This window comes from Spermophilus citellus (assembly GCF_964194105.1).
Source record: "Spermophilus citellus genome assembly, chromosome: X".
NCBI classification, from domain to species: domain Eukaryota; kingdom Metazoa; phylum Chordata; class Mammalia; order Rodentia; family Sciuridae; genus Spermophilus; species Spermophilus citellus.
In genome coordinates, this window is record NC_138190.1 from 37811902 (window position 1) to 37835797 (window position 23896).

The 23896-nt window shown below is 38.8% G+C and overlaps 1 protein-coding gene across 1 annotated transcript; it reads right to left on the reverse strand.

The window, feature by feature from the left end:
- Positions 1–810: 810 nt before the first annotated feature.
- FUNDC1 (FUN14 domain containing 1) lies at positions 811–14772 on the reverse strand. Its single transcript, XM_081277652.1, has 5 exons — positions 14613–14772; positions 13669–13825; positions 10014–10089; positions 4024–4152; positions 811–2268 (listed from the first exon to the last, which is right to left on the reverse strand). Exons 1-5 carry the CDS (start codon positions 14638–14640, stop codon positions 2191–2193), a joined length of 468 nt encoding a protein of 155 aa, XP_081133778.1. The 5' UTR covers positions 14641–14772; the 3' UTR covers positions 811–2190.
- Between the last annotated feature and the right edge of the window lie 9124 nt (positions 14773–23896).

A 23896-nucleotide genomic window follows, 5' to 3' on the forward strand; every position in this document is an offset into this window, starting at 1 on the left:
ATGAAACAAATGAATTTCATATTTAGATTTGGGTTCCAATCTCCAAGATATCTCATTATGTATATGTAAATATTCCAAAATCTGAAATCGGAAAGAATTCTGGTCCCAAGCATTTTAGATGAGGGAAATTCCACCTACACTATGTGCTTTAGAAATTAGAGGTTGATAGGGGGAAAACAGCATAAATTTGAGGTAGAACAACACTAACAGGTATGACAGTATAGAGTGTATTGGTAATATTTTACACTGGCATACAAATATTTTCCAACATCACAAGATATTTTGAAATGTATAGGAAAATATGAAGAGTTCTCTTTTTCTGTTTTCATTCATATATTTGGACCCTCAAAGTAGTTATGTACATTTGTCACTAAGTCATATGCCAGGTTCTCTTTTTGTTGTTGTTTTGGTTTTTGATGTAAGCATGTGCTCTACCACTGAGCTACATACACCCCCAGCCCTATTACATAATTCTTCAATTAAAAATATTTTAGTGTCCATTTAATTAAAAGCTTGAGGTCAGGCATTTTTGTGTCCCCCACTTTCCTAGTATATCATGAAAAGAACAGATGCTATAAATATTTTCAAAATGAATGAACAAAATGAGTCAGTTACTGGAGCTCCCTAAACAGCCTGCCTCACAGTAGAGATCACGCAGATGTGGCACACAGAACAACAGCCAAGGTTCTACTTAACATGACCTGATCATACTTATGAACATTTGTTCCTTTTAATTTCACAGCAATGCAAAGCTTAGTAAGGTATAGACAGAAAAGCACAAAAAAGAAAACACAAATGTTTGTGAACAAATCATATTAAGAAAGTCTGAGTTTTATTTAGCATTATATCTGAGGCACTAATGAAAATAAAGGAAGAAATTAAAGATGGATTCCACATTTAATTTTAAGGAGTCTCACGATAAGGAAAGTACTCTGTAACCAATCTTGAAAGTATGAAAACATCATATGTTTACAATACACAAAATATACTACAGTGATATCCTATCAAATGACAATAGTCTCAATATCTTCAAAGTCTTTTCAATCTAACGACTCCATGTTGTTTTTCCCAATTACAACTAAGTATTCTACAGACAAAACTGACAATGCAGAAAGCTTTCTGGGTTAAGAAAGCTGTGAAAGAATATGATGTTGGCCCTGAGAAACAAATAAACTGGCCTAGTGTTCAGCCAACATAATGCTACAAAAAGCCTGAAAGTGTTAGTATTTACATCTCAGACTAGATAAAGGAGACAATTCTCTTTAAACTACAATTTTATACTTACATAGAAAATCATGGTTCTTCAGACAGTAAATTCACATTATACTAAGTATTTTAAAGCAACATTTACTTTTTGGTGAAGGGGCCAAAATAAGAATTAGGATTTTTAGAAATGAAAAAGGAAGTACACTCAAGGTTAATAAAATGAATGAATGTCCCAACTATGTGTGTTCCACTTACTTCTGCCCAGGATGACAAATAAACAAATTAGAAGCTAACATACAAGAAGTATTTTTAAAACCACAGACATCAAAATGGGAAAAAGAGATTTAGACATGATATAATATCTCCTCAGAAGAGCCTTCTTTGAAATGCACAGTTATTATATAAGCATAGTAAGAACTGTAGGAAAAAAAAACCCCAAAGACTGGTATTACATCAGTAGAATCTATTTAATGACTTTAATAATGCTATTATTTCTAAAGTCTTTCACAAAAGGGCACCACAATTCTTCAGTTTATTGCAAACATAGCTTTAAAAAAAAGTCAGCTCTAGTACTGAAGCTAGTTTTTAATTATTGGCACTATACTATAAAGCACAATGAAGAACACCTTATTTAAATAAGAGGAAGATATTTTATTGGGCAATAAATCCAACCAATTTTTTCTCTCTCCAATGGTGATATCTTACACACTAGTTTCTAAATAGATGCAAATGTTTAAAAAATGACGAAAGCCATGGTTTGCTCCAGAATACTATTATTCACATACCATATAGGTTGTTTTACAGCAGATACTAGTTTGCCAAGCTTCAGGTGGCAAAATGCTAAGTTGTGAATCTGGTATTGTCCAGCTAGTTGTTTCTCCTTGTTCTGGAGACTCTGGTGGCATGTGCTGTTGAGTGATCACCCTGTTGCCACCACTTCCCTCTCACAGTTGGATCCACTACTAGAGTAGAACATTCATGTCCTTAAGATGCAAGGCCTAGCAAAAAGCCTCCCACAAATCCACTGGATATCACTATGTTCTGTTTGATAAATTCTGTTGCCTGAAAAACAAAGTAAATTTTAAACAAAAACACTCTTAATTATGTTACAATATGGATTAACTTGGGAAACATGTTAAGTGAGATAAGACAGACAAAAAAGAACAAATGTATGATTCTACTTATGAACCGTTAAATTCATAAAGTCAGAAAGCAGAATAGAGGTTACTAAGAAAGAGGGAGAAACTGGAAATCTGTATTTAATGGGAACACTGAAATAGTTAAAAAGAAAGTTCTGCAAAGGGACAGTGGCAGTAACTGCACAGAAGTGTAAATGTACTTAATGCCACTGGATTGTACATTTTAAAATGGCGAATTTTATGTTAAATATATTTTACCACACAAAAAAGATACATTTGAAAAAATACTCTTAATTGTTGAACCTGGAGCTAAGTAACATTCTCAGCTTAATTTGATGACTATTCAGCAAAAATTCCTATGTACCTACTTACTACACAGGTGCCAAACACCAAGCAAAATCCCAGAGCTGTCCATTACAAATTGAATAAGCCTAGAGTCACAGCCAGGCCCAGAAAGCTCTTCAGCTACTGAAATAATTGGTATCTGAGCAGCAATAACCTCACAGGTAAAAAGAAATTTACCTATAGGGCAGATGTAAATGCCCATTCATCAAGTCATTAACAGATTATTTAATAAATGGCCACAGAAGGCCTGGTATTTATTAATAGCCCATTTAGCTAGTAAAAAAAATATATATACAAGATAAAAAATGTTGCTTAGATTAACACAATTAACCCAAACAAAACCACAACGAAATTATTAGAAAAAAACAAACTGTGGAATATTCTGCCTAGATGCTTAAAAAATGTCAAGGTCATAAAAGACTGGGGGAGGGGGAAGGATGACAGGTGAGAAAACTACTAAATGAAACTTGAGGCATATGATAACCAAATGCCTGGTCTTAGCTAAAAGGTGGAGAATACACAATTCTTAACTGGAAAAAGTTAAAGAGGATATTTTGTGGAAAAATCTTTATATGAACCATATATTAGAAAATATTAAGGTATCATGTTAAAATTTTTTGGATTCATAATGGTATTTGTAGTTGTGAGGAAAATATCCATACTCTTAAGTAGATACATGCTAAGGTATTTAGGGGTGAAGAGTCATAACAGATTAAATAGTTCAGGGAAACAAATGTAATTGTCACCCACACAGACAAATGCAGCAAAATATGAACAATTTGGTAAATAGGTGAAGGGTGTTTGAGTATTCACTTATATCTTTCAATTTTTCAATTGGTTTGAATATTTTCAAAATAAAAAATTGGGGGAGCTAAAAGGATAAAACAAAAAAAGGAAGGGAGTATCCAATTCTAAACAGTATAAGAAAATATACAAATTAATAAAACTAATATGTTGATCATATTAACAAAAATAAAGCATATACATTTTCAAACTATTCTAGCTGAAGAAAATAATGAGTAGTTTTACTTTTATTTTACTCTACACACCCCCACACACATACATCTACAATTATAAAAGCAGAGGAAAAGTTGGGGAAGAATAATGTTATCAGCTTTTTCATGTAATCAAAATGGGTGGGAAATGAGAAAGGGAATCTGTGTTAACTACCAAAACAAATAATAATTGACTTGAAAGGTGGTTTGATCCCCAAATTTACTTAACACTCCAGATATATGACTAAAAACATCATTTTTTTAAAATAAGGAAAACCCCAGTTACATTTTCTGTGAGACCCATTAACAAAAAGAGGAACCCAAATTATATTTCTTACTTCTTCAATTATATTGTTGATTTCAGGTGCTGCTTTGTTTGCTCGTTTCTTAATCTGTCTTTTTGCTTTGTTTACATCTTTTTCAACTCTCTTCCAGTCGACCTGCACATAGCCACTGTGACTGGCAATCTGCAAAAATATAATAAAAATGGCTATTATCCAGGAATGTATTAACATTTAGATTGCAAGGAATCCATGAAACTTGTAAGAAATTGTTATTTATTCACTAATTTATTCATTCAACCGATACTAAGTGCATAGTCTGTGCCAAGCATTGAAGGGAGACATAAGCCCCACTGTCAGAGAGCTCTAGGTCAGTTAGGGAAAACAGATATTAAGCCTAAATAACTAATTAAATAGAAAAATGTAGTACATGATGGGAAAGATTCCAAAAATTATAATTATGCTATAATTCTATTATACCTTTTGGAATAGGGAATTAGTTAAAAAGGACAGAGAGTACTCAAAATTATATAGCTAATAAATAGTATCTTTTGATTAAACAGATGTTTAATTACTATGAATCAGAAGCCAGTTATTAGGTCACTAAAGAAATCTAAAGTAGCCAGATAAAAGCTCTTCACTAACTCTCTTTACTTAAGAATACTTTCTGGTAATTGCTTTTGAAAGTAGAATATAAAAGAAATATGCTCTATACAGATTCATGCCATAAATCCTTTTAATACAACTATAGCTAAATGCCTATTAATCATTAAAAAAAAAAAAAAAACTCTTATATGGTGCTACCCAGACACTGCAAAATCTGAACAATAGTTTGAGTATAAGCCAGTACAGCAAGTTGGTGCCCCAAAATAATAAAATCAAACATAAATAATCATATGAATATATACAATATATACCATTATAATTCCATTATATATATGTGTGTATATCATTATAAATAATTTCTCCTGAGCTTACACTCAGTAATTTTTACTTTATTTTTTAATTTTGTAGTGCTGAGGATGGAACCCAGGGTCTTATGCATGCTAGGCCAACACTCTATAACTGGGTTACATTCCTATTTCTCTTTATAAGCTTTTAATACATGGCTTTGACTTTTAACCACACATAAAAAGGCTCCTTTTCCTAAGGTTCATTATTTTTTTGGTTAGAATAAGCCAAATATTATCTATGCCACCATTAACCAGCAATCACCAAATCAATTGTCATTTTCAAGACTCAACATTTTAAGAAATTTTTTGAAAAGTTAATCTTGAGTTATACTGGTGATAAAATAACCAAAAATCTTAACTACATTCCCTGGGGTGATGGCTTATCTACTCACCCCCAATTCTCAGCAAATGAATAAAGGAAGCCATTTAAATCAGACAGATCAAATTCTCACAAACAGCATTCAAAAACACAATACATGAAAAAATTTTACATAGCCACTTTTAACCAAAAGGTAACAAATCCGGCGTTATCTGAGATGAAGATTTTGTAGAGTTTAAAGAATCCCGTTTTAAGGTAAAATGTCAAACAGTTTCAGGGAAAATGAAAAACCTTGAGATGCTTAGGGACATGAATGACTCTCTGGGCTTCCTTCCTGGACACCTCCAAGCAGTCAGAGCCTTTTTCCTCTGCTCTCTCAGTACCACATCCACCCTTGAGCTCGGCACTGACCAGATCATTAAATTTGTTTGCCAATACCTACTTCACCCAGTGAACTGTGAATGTCTATGTCCCTAGAGTCTTGAATAATGTCAGACAAACAGATAAATAAAGAACAATGAATAAATGATGATAAATACTAAATCCCCAAAGCTGTATTAACTAACCTGGCTCAAATAAGAGTCTAACAAAGGACTGTGCTAAATTATCCCAAAAAGCCCTATCATGCCTACTAGTGAGTGAGAGAATGATCTCTGTCTACGGCTGGTCAGACCACTACCACTGAACAGATTTTCTTGAGACGTTCACTGCTATCTTCCTTTGAAGGCTCATCTGATCAAACTGAAGGATACCAACAAACTGAGCGGCATGCTCCAGTGCAGAGATGGCCGAAAATAAGTAATGTGACCCCAGTGGGTTTCGGGTATATATTCAACCTAATTGACAAGTACCTCCAAGAACTGACGGTACAGAACCCACTTAAATCTTGTCTACCCAGAAATCATCTGAATCTTTCCAGGGAAAAGCAAACCAAAAGACTGGGAAGAAAGTGAGGCAGTGACAATTGTTTTTTGAACAAAAACTTGACTTTTCTACAACATTAAAATATTTAATGAAATTAGGTAAAGAGGTTTTATTAGAATAAAAGCATCCAAGTTAAAAATAAGGCTGGCTTTTAGGTAAAGATTCATGTCTGCTGAAAAACTATAAACAGGTAGATAGGGCTTTTTGTGAGCCTCACCATAGGTGAGTTTCAATGGGAAGATACCCCCCCACTCCCAACTTCAGACTTTAAGATCATTTTTCTTGGACTAGTTAAACCTCCCAAAGAATGGAAAGCCTTATCACACATTTGAAGCTTCCCATCTGTTTTTTTTGTGCTCAATTCTTAAATATGAACGAAGGATAATGAAGATAACAAGGATCATCATCAGGTAGGAGGAAGACCTTTAACATGAAAACTGAAGATCAAAGAAAACAAGCAGGGACAGGGTGGAAGGATCTAGGGGAGGGGTTGGTAGTAGCTCAGTGGTAGAGCATTCACCTCGCATGCTTGAGGCCCCAGGTTCAAGCCTCATTGAGGAGAGAGGGGAACAACACAAAACAAAACTTAGAGGAACAAACTATGCAGGAACCGGTTTAAAAACAAAAATGAGGGCTGGAGGTATAGCTCAGTGGTAGAACACTTGCCTGGTACGTGTGAGACCCTGGGTTTGATCCCTAGCACCACAAAGGTAAGTAAATAAATAAAAGTCAAAACAACAAAACCAAACCAAACCTGATCATTGATGGCCAGATAAATTTAAAAAGATAATGCACAACTGAAAGAGCTCCCAATGGCCAAAGCTACAACAATTTGAGCAATAAAATAGTGTAAATAATGATTGAATAAAAATTAATAAAAGGGCTAGATATGGTGGCACAGTCCTGTAATCTGGTACTCAGGAGGCTGAGGCAAGAGGATTGCAAGTTCAAGGACAGCATGGGCAACTTAGCAAGACCCTGCCTCAAAATAAAAAAAATTAAAAGGGCTGAGGGATGTGGCTCAGTGGTAGCGTACTCCTGGGTTCAATCCTCAGTACTGGAAAGAAACAAACAAACAAAAAAAAAAAAGCAAAGGGAAAATCTAGAATGGGATTGAAGGGAAATCCTAGGATACAAGCTGTATACCAAGCCTACAAAACAAGAAGAAAAAATGACTCTGGGACAAGTTTGTCCAGAAGATTAAACTGACGGACTATTCCATACATATGACCATAAAAGATTTAGACAACTAGGAGTTATCTTGAGAAATAATCCCAAACTTTCTATAAGAAACAACCGCCAAAACCTTCTCAAACAAGGTTAAAGACCTAAATTCAGAGATGCGACATCCTTAGTGGCCTCCAGGCAATGATCTAACACAATTATGAAATAACATCTTATACTGTGTGGGTGAGGATGACTAGAGAGCATTCAAGTGTATGAGAATGTGAGGAGGGGTAGGGAGAACAGAACAATTCAATACACCATAGCTAAATTCTCACATTTCATAATGGGAAGCCAATAGTTAAAAACTAAGACTGAAAGATCAAGAAATGTCCAATTAACTTGTTTATGGAAAGGGAAAATCAGCTAAGAGTTCAAAGTGGTTGCCTCAAAGGAGAGGAAAATTAGGGTAGAGAGGGAGGCAGAGGATTACTCTGATCTGTAATAAGCCTTGTACCAGTATTTGATCCTTTGACTTATGTACATATATAACTTCAAAAATGTAAAAACAGCTATATGCCATTGTCTATTTTTTTTTAAGTCAAGTGAAGAAGTGGGAACAGAGAAGGAACAAGAAATCTCTAAATGGTTGTGGATCAAGTATTTGTAAACAACCCTATACTCTGACAAGTCCCATTTTTGTGGTACTGGGGATTGAGCTCAGGGGTGCTTTATCACTGAGCTATGTCTCCAGTCCTTTTGATTTTATTTTGAGGCAGGGTCTCTCTAAGTTGTCCTGGCTGGCCTTGAACTTGCGATTCTCCTGTAGCTGGGATTCTGGGCCTTGCTGTTATACCTGGCCCCATTGTTTACCTTAAGATGGCAGTATGATAAATATCTACTGAGAAACACTTAATAGTGTTATGATAAAAGTTTTTAAATTCTAAGTAAACTAATATTTATCTTTAAGTGTAAGTAAAGGTTGAAAAATCTGGAATCAAGCCTAAAAAAATATTAGGCAATTAGCCTAAAAGCCACTTGTTTCTGTATTTCCTCTTTCAGGTTCCTCCTACTGAGTTTTCAAAGCTAATTATATTTGTAGAAAAAGTAGTTTAAGGAAGACAGGACCCAGCAAAATGTGGGTTTGAATTATCTATATTCAGTGAACAGAAATGAACTTCTGAAAAACTGACATTGCACAGTAGATTAAAATACACAATTCTCTCTGTGAACATTTTAGAAAACTACTTCAGTCCAATACTTATTATTATTTTTTTTTTTGGCAGTACTAGGGATAAAACCCAGGGGCACTTTACTACTATGTTATATCCCCAGTCTTTTTTATTTTTTGAGACAGGGTCTCACTAAGTTGCCCAGGCTGACCTTGAACTTGCAATCCTCCTGCCTCAGCCTCCTGAGTAAACTGGAATTACTGGCATGTACCACTGTGCCTGGCCCAGTCCAGTATACTCTTTTGCACCAATAATAATTAGTTTTCAAAACAGCTATAGAATTAAATATGTTCTTCTATACAAACCCAAGTCAAAATCAGCCTAGAGAAAATTCTCTTCTGTATATAAACACTGGCAAAGTCATCCAAAGGACTAAATTTAGACATTAACCATATTCTTTTTCACCTCTTACCTTAAGAGGTAATTATGACTAATAATATCACAAAAAGAAAATAGATATCTTTTAAAAAGCTGTTTAATAAATAACTCAAATTCAGTGCTGCACACATGATCTGGTCCCTTTGAACATAAAGGCAACTACACTGGTTATTACAGGATCAATGGCTTAGCTACTGAAGTCAAGATTTTGATTGCTGTAAGCATCAATCATTTTTTAAATCTGGTATAATTGACAGTTCTCTGTATCTTTAAAATTGTTGCTAACATTCATTCCCAAAGTTTTTCAATTTTTGGATTTACTATATTTGATCTTCAGGGAATGATATTTTTGGGAATATATATGCCAAAAAGACATGAATGCCAGATAATATCCTGATAAACATCCTCTAATGGCAAAGCATTTTTAGACCTTATACTCAGAGGAAGATGAACAAAATTAAAATTTTAATCCACCTGCCTCAGTAATAGGATTATGGATAGTTATTTTTAAACCTAATTTTCTACTTTCTATATTATTATGGTTCTTTAGTTTTAAAAAAAATGTTAGAAATTGTTAATATCAGCTTCCTCTGGGGAGAATAACTGTGTAACTAGGAAACAAGGAAAAGAAGAGCACTTTTGAATTCTATAAACAGGGAAAAAGAGACCTTCGGAATTTTTATGCATGTGAATTTTAAATAGAGGTTTAAAATGGCCAGGATACGTAGGTTATATTATTGGTGAAATGATTATTTAGCTAGGGAGATATTTTAAGAGACATTTAGGTAATAATTAAAAAATGAATTTTTATATTCAACTTTCAAGTTTTAAATGGTATCTTTTTAATAGCTGGAAACAAACTACACTAGAACTGGAGATCTTAGAAGTATTTGATTTGTTGTCTTTCATGAAGATGCCAGCTTTCAAAACTCACTGCAGTTTTTCCATATACTGACACCTAAAGGAAAAAAATCTACATCCTGTTAAAGTGGACAGAAGTAAAATGGCTAAACTTGACATTCTTAGTTCTTAAGAGCTACCTATGTAAACACAGGCAAGCATATAAAACTGACATACCTGAAGGAGAAGAAAGCCTCCTCCCACTGCAGTAGCTGCAAGTTTTCCAACCTTCTGGAACAAAAATCCTGCACACCTTTAATGAAAGAAATAATAAAAGATGAGATCAATATACTAAACCCTCTCCTCTTTTACTTTTTATTACTTTCCTAATGTCTTCCCATTCCTTTTGATCATATCCCTTGTCTGCTCAAAAACCCTCAATGTTTCCCTTTAGTCACATAGGCTAGTCAAAAATACACAATCTAAAAATGTTTGAGATTTGCTGCAAAATAAGAGATGGCGAGAGGAGGAGGATTTATAGGTAAGAGTGGCTAATGAAATTGAATGATGAATACTTAGGGGGTTCACCATACACATTCTATATTTGTGCAAGCTGAAATTTCCTATAATAAAAGTGATTTATTTTCTTTTACTTAATAGTCAAGATATTCCATACACCTGGCCAACATCCACTTTACCCAAACCTTCTGCTTCACCCCAATTAATTTCAAAATAGTTTATCATCTTTGTTTGAGCTATTAATCTCCCTGGTTCTAGGGGGTTTTGCCTAACTCTGCCTATCTAAAGCTTTCCTACCCTTTAAGGTCCAGATGTAGTTCCACTTTTATGACTACACTTCAGCCCACATTTCTCAGAGCCTCCTTATCTATATCTATTTTTATATTAAATCTGTGCTGTCTCATCTATGCTGTAACAGTGTCAGCCTATACTTCAGAGAGCTCATATTCCTTAGTATTCCAGATGCATATTGTGCAAAAGAATCTCAGATTTCTAACTCTAGCATTCTGCACTGAGTTCATGTTCCCCCAAAATTCGTGTCCTTCCCAGAACCTCAAAATGTGATTTTATTTGGAAACAGATTCACTGAAGATGTAATTAATTATTCCATGAGGTTATATTGGAACAGGGTAGGCCCTAATCCAATGTGAGTCATATCACAGAATCATAGACACACAGAAGGAATATGACCATGTGATAACAACAAAGGGAGAGATCAGAGTGATATACTTACAAGCCAAAGAATGCCAATGATTGCTGGAAGTGAGGAGAGAAACATGAAAGAGATTTCTCTCTCTGAGCCTCCAAGAAGGAACCAAGCCTGCTGACACCTTGACTGCAAACTTCTAGCCCCCCAAACAGTAAGAGATAAATTTCTGTTGTTTTAACCCCCCAGGTTTGTGGTACTTAGTTATAACAGTCCTAGAAAACTAATATACCTTCCTACATTTGAAATTACATGATGGGCTTCTCCAGTACCTAGAACCACATATGCAAAAACATCTTTCCAACCAAAAAACTGTTGCTAAAGTCACAATTTATTAGTACCATTCTCCAGGCCTGCCACCTCACATTTGTCTCAGGACTCTACCGTCTTCATTCTTGGTACAACTGATTGCCAAGTTCTATATCCAAAACATTATCTGACTCTTTTTTCCTTTCCATTCTTAAGGGCATCATTACCTCGGTAACAGTTTAGGCTTCTATTACCTTGCTTCCAGACCACTCTAAAGGCACACTAACTGGTCTTCACACCTTCCATATCTCCTAGCAACCACCCCATCTTAATATTAGTTTTAATTTCTTATGATCAAAAATGTATAATGGGGTTGGGGATGTAGCTCAGTTGGTAGAGCACCTGCTTACCACATGTGAGGCTCTAGACACACACACACATACACACACCACAAAACTAAGGCTACCTACAGCTAAATATAATTTCCTTAGCTTCTGTTAACTGGTTAAGTTAATGTCTCACTAACCATTCCTCCTTAATATTATAATATACAACATATTAATATATACTAATATATAATATCACATCAATTTTATCCCCTCAGAAAATTCTAAAAATTTACTATATTGAATTTAAAGTCATTATAAAAAATCATCTGTATAATATTAACATCCTATTACACAGCTCTTAGGCTGGCATCTGGCTATACTCCAAAAGTATATATTACTATCAAGAATATGTCCCTCATAGGGGAGCCAGCAATAAAGACTCAGAAAAAAGAGAAGCAGCAAATAGTCAGGTTTCTACATATCCAGGTTGGGTACTCCACAAGCTTGTATTGATCATTGTTTGATGGTATTAGTCACTAAGATGGACCTACTAAATTCTGCTGCTTTGTCTCTAGGCTATCCAAGCAAACTTCTGCCAATTATGGGGCTTCTTATAAAGGAGTGTCTACAAGATGAAAATGTACAATGACCTGATAATTCTATTTCTCAATTATTTAGTATCTTTTAATATTGGGCTTTTGGCCCTGACTTTAACCAATCACCCAGGGCATCAAATTATGGGTTTATTTAAACAGAAGGCCATACCCTGAATTATGGAGAAAGAGGTACAATCAACCTATGGCAAATTATCTAAATCAAATTATCTGAATCAGCCCTGATCAGAAATCTCTCTTCCAATTGCAGGCTTTTTTTTTTTTTCATGCAGCAGCATTAATAAATACACATCAGTAATAAATACTGCAACTCTGTGCCACAGAATCTTCACAATAGCTGTTTCTATCATTAAAAAAAGGCATTTATAAAAGGGCATAGAGGAGTGCACCATCATTCTGAGCACATAAAATACAAATCAAAAATTTTAATTTACACTTATTAAATGGAAATGTTAATATATAAATTAATGTGAGATGAATTTAACAGAGTCTAAAGAAAAAAATATTATTCACAAGGCAAGCACTCTAAATTTAAAAATTCTCTACAATCATGAACATTTTCAAAATAAAGAATTCAACTTGCTTTTGCCTACTCCATTACCCAAGTAATATTTTGTTCCAAAAATAACAGAATTAGATCAATAGTAGCAACTGTGTAATTATGTGGTCTGATGTTACTTGGTTAGCTTATTTATTAACTACTCCTTAATGTACCCCACAATATTATTACATCAGTAAGCAATGAGTCCTTTAATTCCAACATAGAATATTCAACAGTTCTTATTTAAAGCATTATCATAATCTGAACCAGCCCACAAAAAATGTGAGCTGTATCATCATTAATTTTTTGAAGCACTATCTCTGAGCTATATCCCCAGCCCTTTTTTTTTTTCCTTTAGGACACAGAATCTCCCTAAGTGGCTCAGGCTGGCCTGGATATTTGCAATCCTCCTGCCTCAGTCTCCCAAATAGCTGGGACTACTGGCATGTGTCACAGAGCCAGCTTTCATCGATAATTTTTACCTAGCATTTATACTGCTCTCTACAAGGTTGACAATTATAGAGGCCAGTTCTGCTACAGGAGTTTCTCACAGGTTTTTCCAGTTGTTGGCACTGAATGGCAAGCAAAAATTTATATATAGTTTTTTTCATATATTTCTTCCTATCTACTCACTATCACTGAATCAGATCCACATTTGCTAAACTTGAGAAACAGGAAATATGTTTTTAAAAAAGCAAAGGAAGGATAGGAGGAAAGAGTGAAATATTGGTGGGCATGGAAGGGGATCACCAAAATCCAACAGGAAGTTTCTGAAGATAGATCACACCACTTGGATCACAAGGAAACCCCTCAAAGTAGTTCTCTTCTGAAATTAACAGTGTAGACCCACTGAATGTGCATGGTGACTCTGGCCCATTTATAGAAGGACAATAGTCAGGCTCTCAATGAAATTTAATGAAAAAGATGTTCTCACCAGCCAGTCACGCCACCCATTACAATCTGGGTAGCTACTGAGTATTTTTCTACCATAGGTCCCGAACTGTGGCCAAACACTCGATTCCACCAGTGGTGTCTTCTTGCATACTCAGTTAAATCCAACACTTCGTAAGAGTCGTCATCACTTTCGTATTCTTCAAAACACAAAATAGAAAAAATAAAATTGAGTCAATGGAAAGTCAGAAATGTTCTATACATTTTCCTTTTAATCTAACTTACTGTTCCTTTTGGCCTAAGGTAAATGTGCCCAGATAGAAATTAATAAATTTGTTTAACTCAATTCCTGAGACTAGCCAGGCATAGTGGTGAACAATTGTAATCCTGGCTACTCCTAGGGAGGCTTGAGGCAGGAAGATCCCAATTTGAAGGCCAGCCTGCACAATTTAGAGAGACCCTGTCTCAAAATTAAAAATAAGGCAGCTCAGTGGTAGAGGGCCTCTGGGTTCAATCCTAAGTACTGGGGGTGGGGGGAGGGGAGGGCTTCAACAGTAGAGGGCCTGGTAATAAAACCCCCACCTCCTTTCCAAAGGCCCAGGGATTGCCTGGGGACCCCGAGCCGGTGTAAGTTCAGAATTACACAGCAAATGAGGGTTCAACCCAATCTCAGAGTTGGGTCAGGGTCTGAGCGGGGTCCATTTTCATCAGTGGAAAGAGAGGGTCTTCCTCTAGGAAAGGAAAACACTTCAGAATGGGTCTCAAATAAAAACAACACGTTTGAAGATGGAGATGAAGTGCTAGAGGTGAAGGTCGGGTAGGGCTGTGTTGGGGGTGGGGGATCATTCTCCGCCTGAGTTCCGCAGAGCGGATAGGGAGAAGTCTAATTCGGAAGGGGTGGTCATAGGGAAGGAATAAGCGCTGTGGGCACAAGGTCGAGTGCTGTGAGCCGCGTCCCAAATACTACTTCGGGCCCTGGCCGCTCACCTTGGGGAGGGGGGTTCCGGGACGCCATGATACCGCCGGCGGCCAGTTCTGGGGTGGTCCCCGCCCGCCCTCCTCTCCCACGCACTTTAAGGGCCGCTCTAGGCCGAGGTAGAAGTCTATGGTCTCTTCTTTTTCCTCCACCTCCTCCTCCTCCAGGCGCGTTGTCGCGTCCCCGCCCACTTCGCGCCGCGCAAAACCATCTGCGCAGGCGCGTGGCTCGGTAGGTTGGGGGGAGGGACAGTCGGCTCTTAGCCCCGCGAGGGCTATGGGAGTTGTAGTCAGTTGCCCTCCTCCTACGTGGCGTGGGATCCTCCCAACCCCCTCTAGAATTTCCATAATCATAATTTCAGTTATTTTGTTTTGAAGAGCCTCGGGGCTGGAGAAATGGGTGGAGGGGCTGCACGTGGTAGTGTAGAGGGAAAACCAGGTTGGTATTGACAGAGACAAAACTTAAAGGCTCTTATGAAGCTCTTTTTAAATTTTCCCTAGGCCACCCACTTAGGTTCTGTCCTTGGCCTGCTTCATCTACTTGTAGCAAGATTACTGCTAAATGGGGCTGGGGTTGTGACTCAGTGGTAGAGTGCTTGCCTAACACATGTGAGGCCCTGGGTTCAATCCTCAGCACCACATAAAAATAAATAAATAAAATAAAGGTATTGTGTCCAACTACAACTACCAAACAATTTAAAAAAAAAAAAAAGGTTACTGCTAAGTGAGGTTACTGAGAATCCCCTGACCCCTTGATGTCAAATCACCCTCAATATCCATTCAAATTCCCCATCCTGCATGTGTTATCTGATCACACAGACCTTCACTGACTATAAATCCTCAGCTGTCTTTGCTGTATTTACTGTTGAGCTGGACCCTTCATCCTCATTGTAGTAGTCCTGACACCTATTTCAAGAGTCCTGAATAAAGTCTTCCTTACCATTTTAAAAAGTGTCAAAATAATTTTTTAAACAGTGTTTTGAGCACTAATGGATTCAATCACTTGAGGAAAAAGGATTTTAAAAAGATGTGAGAAAATGCTGTTTCAAGCCACATTTTGGTAAAGAGGCAAGGACTCACTGTTAGGTGCAGAACACGCTGAACTATGTTATCTGCAGGGCAGGCTGAACAAATGTTAGCTGCAGGATGGCCCACGCACTTAAACCTCCTTCTGTCTAGTCCTTTATCACCTGTTTGCGTCAAAGCTGAACATTCAACCCCCACTCAAGGCTGAACACTTAACCCCCCTTGTGCCAACAAGGCAGCTTGCAGACCAGAGATTTGGGCTATAAAAACTCCCTCCTGCTGGGCCCCTCTCTCTCTTGCTCTCTTGCTCTCTCTGTCTCTCTTGCGCTTGCTTTTGCTCTCTCTCTCTCTCTCTCTCTCTCTCTCTCTCTCTCTCTCTTTCTCCTCTGTTGCACTGCTGCAAAAAGATCTCTTGGTCGCTCCAAGTGTTGTGGTCACTTTCCTTTCATTGGTGCCGAGACCCGGGAGAGGGTTAAAACCCACTTTTGGGTCCCTCTTCCTTCGGAAGTGCCACTCACCGGATGGCCTGAACCCAGGCCTGAACCCATTTTCTCGACTGCCAGAACTCCATCCACCACCGACCTTTGATTAGTGAGTTTCCCCTTCCTGGAGTCCTAAACCCAAAGGTGGTGTTAGGAGGATCTGACCATTGATTGTCCGGCAAACCTCTTTGCCCACCTGCGGGGAGGAAAACACCCCACCACAGCCTTCAAGGCCACGGTGGCCCTCAGGGACTCCTTCCTAGGGCAGAATAGACTCCTGGGTTCAAACTTATTCCCTTCCCTTCCCAGCTGGTAGTTTACCAGCATAGGCTTTGTAGGTCTTCCTCAAAGGACTCTGTAACCTCCAGAGACACTCGAGAGAACTGAACATCACCCCACCCATACCTTCATTGTTTCGGTGACTCTCATAAAGTCCTAGTCCTCTCACCTTCAAGACTTGCTTGGCCGCTAGAGAGACACTTACCCTCCCCTTCCTCCCTCTTCCCCTGTCTCTCTCTCTCCCCTCTTTCCAGCCCTGGGAGTATCCGGCCTCTCCAGGAGGGGTCCTGAAAAGCCTTGGCCAAGGTCTCCCACGGCTCTGGCTCCGTCCAGGATGAGAGCTTCGACTGTCAGGATTCGGTGACGACCAAACCCTGCAGCTCGAACCTGCCACTAAGGCACTCCTGATTTTTGGCTCTAGCGGGATGCCCCTTTTGCCAATAAATCAGTTTCCTCCTTCTCTCTCATACTATCTTTGCGTCTCCTTCCCTCTCCCCTATACTACGTTTGCGTCCTCTTCCCTCTTCCTTATACTACGTTTGCGACATGGGTAATGTGTCCTCTCTGCCGGTCGACTCTCCTCTACAATGCCTCTTGGATAACCTCAAAACCCTCTCCTTGACACCAGACATCAAACCCAAAAAATTGATCAAACATAGCACCCAGGCCTGGCCCACTTATCCCTTAGACAACCAAAGAAGATGGCCCCCTTTTGGGCCCCTGGATCCCTCCATTCTAAGGGATCTCTACAATTACTGTGAGCATTCGAAAAATGGGTAAAGATGGCTTATGTCCAGGCTTTCTTCTTGCTCCGATCCAATCCTGCTCTCTGCACCTCTTGCAAACCTCTGCAAATTCTTCTAGCCTACAAACCAACACCCACAACCACTGATCCCCAATCTTCTCCTCCCCTGGACCCATCCTAGCGCAAATGGCACTAGCAGAACTAAGAGGCTGCTCTCAATTTCCCCCACAGGTGACCCCTCTGGGAACTCAGCTGACTCTTAACAATAGATAAAAACAAAGTCAATTTTGACCAGCTTGATCTTAAACACCTACCAAAAACAGTTAAGCCAAAACACAGTCATTCCTGGGAGTACTGAAAGACAAGAACAGCTAGAAAAGAGGAGAGAGCAACTAGCCAACAGTCTCCATGGGGAATGTTCAGTCAAGTATGGCCTTGGCTCTTCCCCCTCACAGGACCCCTATTAGTCCTCTTTATGTTTCTCCTAATAGGACCACTAATAGGACCACGTCTGCTAAATTGCCTATAGAAGTTCCTGCAAGATGAGATACACAAATTCACCAACTAGCTGATCAGTCAACTACTTCTTTAAGACTACCAGTCCTGATGCCTAAGATGGAGACTTACGACTCATGACCAACTCCTCTGGCTCCAGAGACTGTGCCCATCTAAAACCCTCTCTAACCCCTTTTTTCCAGATTTTACAACCCCTCTTTCACTTCATAGGAATGAGAACTACTCTCCAGCAGGTCCACTCTGCTTATTCTGTCTGCTGTACAATATCCCCACAAGGAAATATCAAACCTAAACTCCCCACACCTCAGATGAGGAGCCACCAGCCAGGCGAAGACTGATAGATCAACTTCACTCATGTGCCTAGGCACAAAAAGCTTCGCTACCTACCTACTTTGGTTGATAATTTTTCAGGTTGAATAGAAGCCTTCCCTACATCCAGGGAGATTGCTAACACTGTCACCTCCATTCTCATCCAGCAGATCATTCCCAGGTTTGAACTTCCCGCCTCCATCCAGTCAGACAACAATCCAGCCTTCACTTCTCAGGTTGTTCAACTAGTCTCCAAAGGCCTCAACATCACTTGGAGGCTCCACATCCCCCACCAACTCCCAATCCTTGGGTAAGGTTGAGAGGCCTAACGGCATTCTCAGGGATCATCTCACTAAACATGCTATTGAATTCAGGCTCTTCTGGCCCAATCTCCAGTTGTTGGCCCTCACCTGAATTCAGGTAGCCCCAAGAGCTCCCTCAGACCTTAGCCCCTTTGAGCTACTCTATGGGCACCCTTTCTTAATCAACCAAAGCTTTCCAATCACTCCTCCTCCCCTTGTGTTCTACCTGCCTAATGTCACACTTCTATGCAAACTCCTGAGGGAACATGCAGACCGGTGCCTTCCTGTGCCATTCATTGCCTCAATCCCAGCACAACCACCAACTGAATTGGACCCTCTTTAACTGAGTGACTCAGTCTTACTTCAGGAACTGCATTCTCAATCGTTGTAATCTCGCTGGACAGGACCCCATACAATAATAGTTACTACCCCAATGGTGGCCAAGCTTTTGGGCCACTCTCCCTGGTGCTATATCTCCTGCCTTAAAAAGGCACCTGTTCCAAATTTCCAGTCCTGGACTTCCACCACGACCACCAAACTCAAAATTTCTCGCCAACCCTCTTCTTCTTCTACTAATCATTATTCTCTCTCAAGTTTTTATCTCAAACCACAGATGCTGCTTCTACATCCAAGCAACATGGCACCAGGATGACACCACACACTCTCAGTTTATGGGTCAAGGCAATTGCCCTTCCACTGGATGCAATTGGGCTGTCACCCTTAACGTTACTGGATTCAACCAAGCCACCTCCAATACTTCCTAGAGTCCCTACGACAGGACCAATGGCTGATACCAAAGATCTTCTCTGCTCAGAAATGGTTTGATGCCATTGACAACCTGTGGCTTCAAGAAACCTTTATGGACTTTGTCCCTTCCGAAATAACTGTCTATAGCCACTGGATGTTATTTCTGGCTGCCCTGGTGTTCACAGACCTGTCCCCTGAACATTCCTCCACTTTCCCTTCTAGGTTCCACGCTGCCCACCATTAAGCAGGAAGTAGCTAGAGGACTTTACAACGTCCCCCGTGTCACTTAGAAAAACAAAAAGGGAGGAATGTTAGGTGCAGAACAGGCTGAACTATGTTATCTGCAGGGCAGGCTGAACAAATGTTAGCTGCAGGATGGCCCACGCACTTAAACCTCCTTCTGTCTGGTCCTTTATCACCTGTTTGCGTCAAAGCTGAACATTCAACCCCCACTCAAGGCTGAACACTTAACCCCCCTTGTGCCAACAAGGCAGCTTGCAGACCAGAGATTTGGGCTATAAAAACTCCCTCCTGCTGGGCCCCTCTCTCTCTTGCTCTCTTGCTCTCTCTGTCTCTCTTGCTCTTGCTTTTGCCCTCTCTCTCTCTCTCTCTCTCTCTCTCTCTCTCTCTCTCTCTCTCTCTTCTCCTCTGTTGCACTGCTGCAAAAAGATCTCTTGGTCGCTCCGAGTGTTGTGGTCACTTTCCTTTCACTCACCAAAGGGACAAATTTTTCTAATACCCTGCTGCTGGGAATCAGAACCTTATTACCTGCTTTCTCTCCATATACTCTGTCGGGAAGTCAAGAGGAAGAAGAGGAAGTCCTTGGATTTGGCCTCATAGGAGTTACTCAAGAGCACATAATTTTTAAAAATCATTCTATTTAAATCTGACAGCAATAAGATCAAGTTTTTTTACTCAAAAACTCCATGGGATTCTACAGAATGTAAAAGCATGATGGTGACCAAACAGCTAACCCAAATTCATATATCCTAGCCCAAAACTATTTATTTATTTGTTTGTTTATTTATTTATTTATGGTACCAGGGAATGAACCCTGGGCCTCTCACATACTATGCGAGCACTCTGCCACTGAACTATGATTCCCAAATTCCCAGCAAACCCTCTTTTTTTTTTTTTTTTTTGGAGACAGGGTCTCTAAATTACTAAACTTGGCCTCAAACTTTCCATCCTTCTATCTCAGGTTCCCAAGCCAGGGGATTACAGGCATGTATCACCACACCAGGCTCTGAAACTTATTTCCAACTTGCATTGTATCTGAATTTGCTGTGCAATTAAACAAAATGGCCCTCTCAGTATTTATTTTAATAGAAGATCAAGAATATCTAGTATACGCTGTATTACTTAAAACATTGACTTGCATTATTTCACTTGACCTTTCAAATCCTGGTACTTTTAAAAATAATATTCTTATTTACTAATATTCTTTTCATTTAGATAGCTTGCAAGCTTACATTTCTGTTATTTGTTAAGTGAGAAAGAATTTTCTTAAGTATGTAATATCCTTATAAATCAAATTGTTTACCTTTATTATCATGTGTAATCTGATACTAATTTCCATTAACTATTAAGAAACTTGTGTTTATTTAGTTCTTACTATATCTGTGCAAATAATTAACCTGTTAGCTTCAATTATTTGTTCTCCTTTCATTTAAAATTGATTGGAAGCTGAGTGTTGTGGCATATGCCTGTAATCCCAGTGACTAGGGAGGCTGAGACAGGAGGATTGCAATTTCAAGGCCAGCCTCAGCAATTTAGCCAGACTCTGTTTCAAAAAATAAAAAGGGCTGGAGATGTAGTTCACTGGTTAAAGCACCCCTGGGTTCAATCCCCAGTACCAAAAATAAAATAAAATAGATTGGAAAAAGCAAATTATCTTTGCTGTGACTATAGAGAGTAACTAGGAAGAGATGAGGGCAATACTAACAGTAATTTTATTTACATTAATGTTCATGAAGGTGGTTTACAGAGTGTTGGGGGTAGAGGAGCAAGGTGATAAAAAGTAAACTCTCCAAACACATGGCACAAAGAGAACAGAAGAGAGTTAAGTGCCTCAAAGAGGGGGAGAATATTAAAAAATTTGGACATTGATAGAAAACACAGTGTTCTTTTTTAAAATTTTATTTTAAGACAGGGTTTTGCCAAGTTGCTCAGAGCCTCTCTAAGTTGCTGAGGCTGGCTTTGAACTTGTGATCCTCCTGCCTCAGCCTCCCCAGTCAGTGGATTATAAGTGTGCACCACCACTCCAGCCACATAGTATTCTAAATTTAACAAGGACTTCACTTTTGACTGCATCTCTGCCTCCATTTTGTATCTGTTTCCTTTGCTCTGAGTCACCTAGGAATCCAGAAACAACAGATGTGATTGATAAACATCTTGTGATGCATGGAAACTACCTCCCAGGCAACAGCAATTTTCTTATTACTGACAGGCCCCACCTGACCAATCCTGAGATGATGAACCAGATCAAGATCTCCTGCTTTAGCAGCTGTGCAAATCTTCCAGCTAGGCAAACCCCAACCCTTGCACTTATTCTCCTTTCTGTAAAACATTAAAGTCATTGTCAGCCTCTCAAAGACAGGGCTAAGGACCCAGGTCCCTCTTGCCTTTTCAGTATAGCTACAGTGATTAAAGTATGTTTACTGTTTCACAATTTTTCTATTTGTTGTTTGGGGCGAGTGGCTGGGTCTATTTGTTGAATCCCTAGAGTCAGGCCTCTGGCTTAGGACTCCAGTAACATGAATACAAAAGCATTAAAATAATCTGCCTATTCTAAGGTGATTAAGTCCATAGTGCTTCTGATTCCAAGAAACAGCATTTTATCTAGAAATAATGACTAGACAAAAACTTTAAAATATTAGTGTAACAGAACCTATATTTATCCTATATCTCCCCAAATTCATTCCTACGTTGAGAATAGGACCAAGAAGGATAACTTGTTGAAGATTTTTTTTCTTTCTTTCTGTGTACTGGGGCTAAAACCCAAGGCCTTTTGCAATTAGGAAACACTCTATCACTGAAGTACACACCCAGCCCCTTTTAAATTTTATTTTGAGACAGGGCCTCAAACTGGCATTCTTCCTGCCTCAACCTCCCAAGTAGCTAGGATTACATGAGTGTACCACTGCATCCAACTCTTGTTTAAGATTTTTTTTTATTTATTTTTTTCTGGTACTAGGTACTGAACCCAGGGGGGCTTTACTACTGAGCTACATCCTTAGCCTTTTTTATTTTAGCCTTGCTAAATTGCTCAGACTGGTCTTAACCTGTGAGCTTTCTATTTCAGCCACCCTAATAGTTGTGATTAGAGGCAAGTGCCACTGTGCTCCACTTGTTCAAGATTTTTAAAAATTGGGCTCTTGAAATTGATTAAAGTGGTTATTTCAGGACATAGGTTAAGAATTTGTGAATCAAGGAAATAGCCATTGAGATACTTTATTTGCTTTTACTTTTTATAGATATTTTTGGCAGTTCTGGGGACCAAACCCAGGGCCTTGTGCGAATTCAGGAAGCACTTTACCCCAGCCCCCAAATTTTGGCCCTTTAAATTCTCTGAAGTTCATCAGCCTGTGATCCCTGAAATTCAATACTAAGACTGGCTATAAATTTTGAATTAATAAAAACTGAATAACTGCAAATGAGGTCTTAGGAATTGTAATTTGGGAGACAAAGATTCAGATACCTCTGAATCCATGTTCTAAGGAGGCAGAAAAAGTGAGAGTTTATATGGTGATTGAAAGTTGGGTAAGAACAGGGGCTATATGACCCATAGAAAAAAAATTTAAAAAAGAAAATACAAGCCAGGTGCCATGGTGCACACCTGTAATCTCAGTAGCTCAAGAGGCTGAGGCAGGAGGATCACAGGTTCAAAGCTAGCCTCAGCAAAAGCGAGGTACTAAGGAACTCATTGAGACCCTGTCTCTAAATAAAATACAAAATAGGGCTGGGGATGTGGCTCAGTGGTCGAGTGCCCCTGAGTTCAATTCCTAGTACCCTCCCCCCCAAAAAAAAGTACAAAAAGAATGGAAGTGTCTATAAAAGAAGAGTCCAAAATCCTCTTGATATGCATCGTGAACCTTTGGGCACCATGTAATTGTCTAGTTTTTCTTGTCATCCCAGATGACTGAGGTCAAAGCTAAGAGATGACCAAAGTTCATGTTCCAGGTAGCAGCTGGTGATGTGTATAAGTCCCGCTTCCTAATGGCTCCCTGACTTCATTTTGAAAATCTCTTTTGATGTTTCTTTCATTGTAATTTTCCTTTTATAGTTTGGATAAGTGTCCACCAAAAGTGTATGTGTTAAAGCCTTGGTCCCTTGCTTTTGTGAGATGGTATAACTTTGAGGGAGGTAGGGTTGAATGAGAGGTCCTTAAATAACTGAGGGAATACCCCTCTAGAGGATGTAGGACCCTGGCCCATCCTGCCTCTGTTCCTAGTTGTGATGTGAGCAGTTTGCTTGGACAGGTGTTTGCTGATATTACCATCTGGTGCCCTCATCAGAGGTCCAAAGCATGGGACTGCTACTGGACTGGACCCTTCAGAATCACAAACGAAATAAACCTTTTCTCTTTATAAATTAATTATCTTAGGCATTTTAGTATGGTGATGGAAATCTGACTAATATACCACCCCATTCTTAATAAGGTGCTAACAAATAGAGAAATAGCAAATGACAGGCTACTGAGAGAAGAGAAAGGAAAATCATAAACTGGAAGAACAAAATGAAGGGTTATCTGGGTTAAATGACACTTTGACATATTCTTAGCAATATCTGCCCATTACAGAAAGAAGCCTTTCTGCTATCAGGGAAATGGTATTTAGAACCAAATGGCCATGGAGAAATGAAAGAGAATGAAAACAAAATACTGCCCTT

What these genes read in the sequence shown, in the direction of transcription:
- FUNDC1 (XM_081277652.1), bottom strand. Translation starts at nt 14,640, where the DNA reads ATGGCGTCCCGGAACCCCCCTCCCCAAG. An exon ending in ATGGGTGGCGTGACTGGCTG is followed by an intron (nt 10,090 to 13,668) that starts GTGAGAACATCT and finishes CTTTCATTAAAG; the next exon opens with GTGTGCAGGATTTTTGTTCC. An exon ending in GAGGCTTTCTTCTCCTTCAG is followed by an intron (nt 4,153 to 10,013) that starts GTATGTCAGTTT and finishes ATATTTTTGCAG; the next exon opens with ATTGCCAGTCACAGTGGCTA.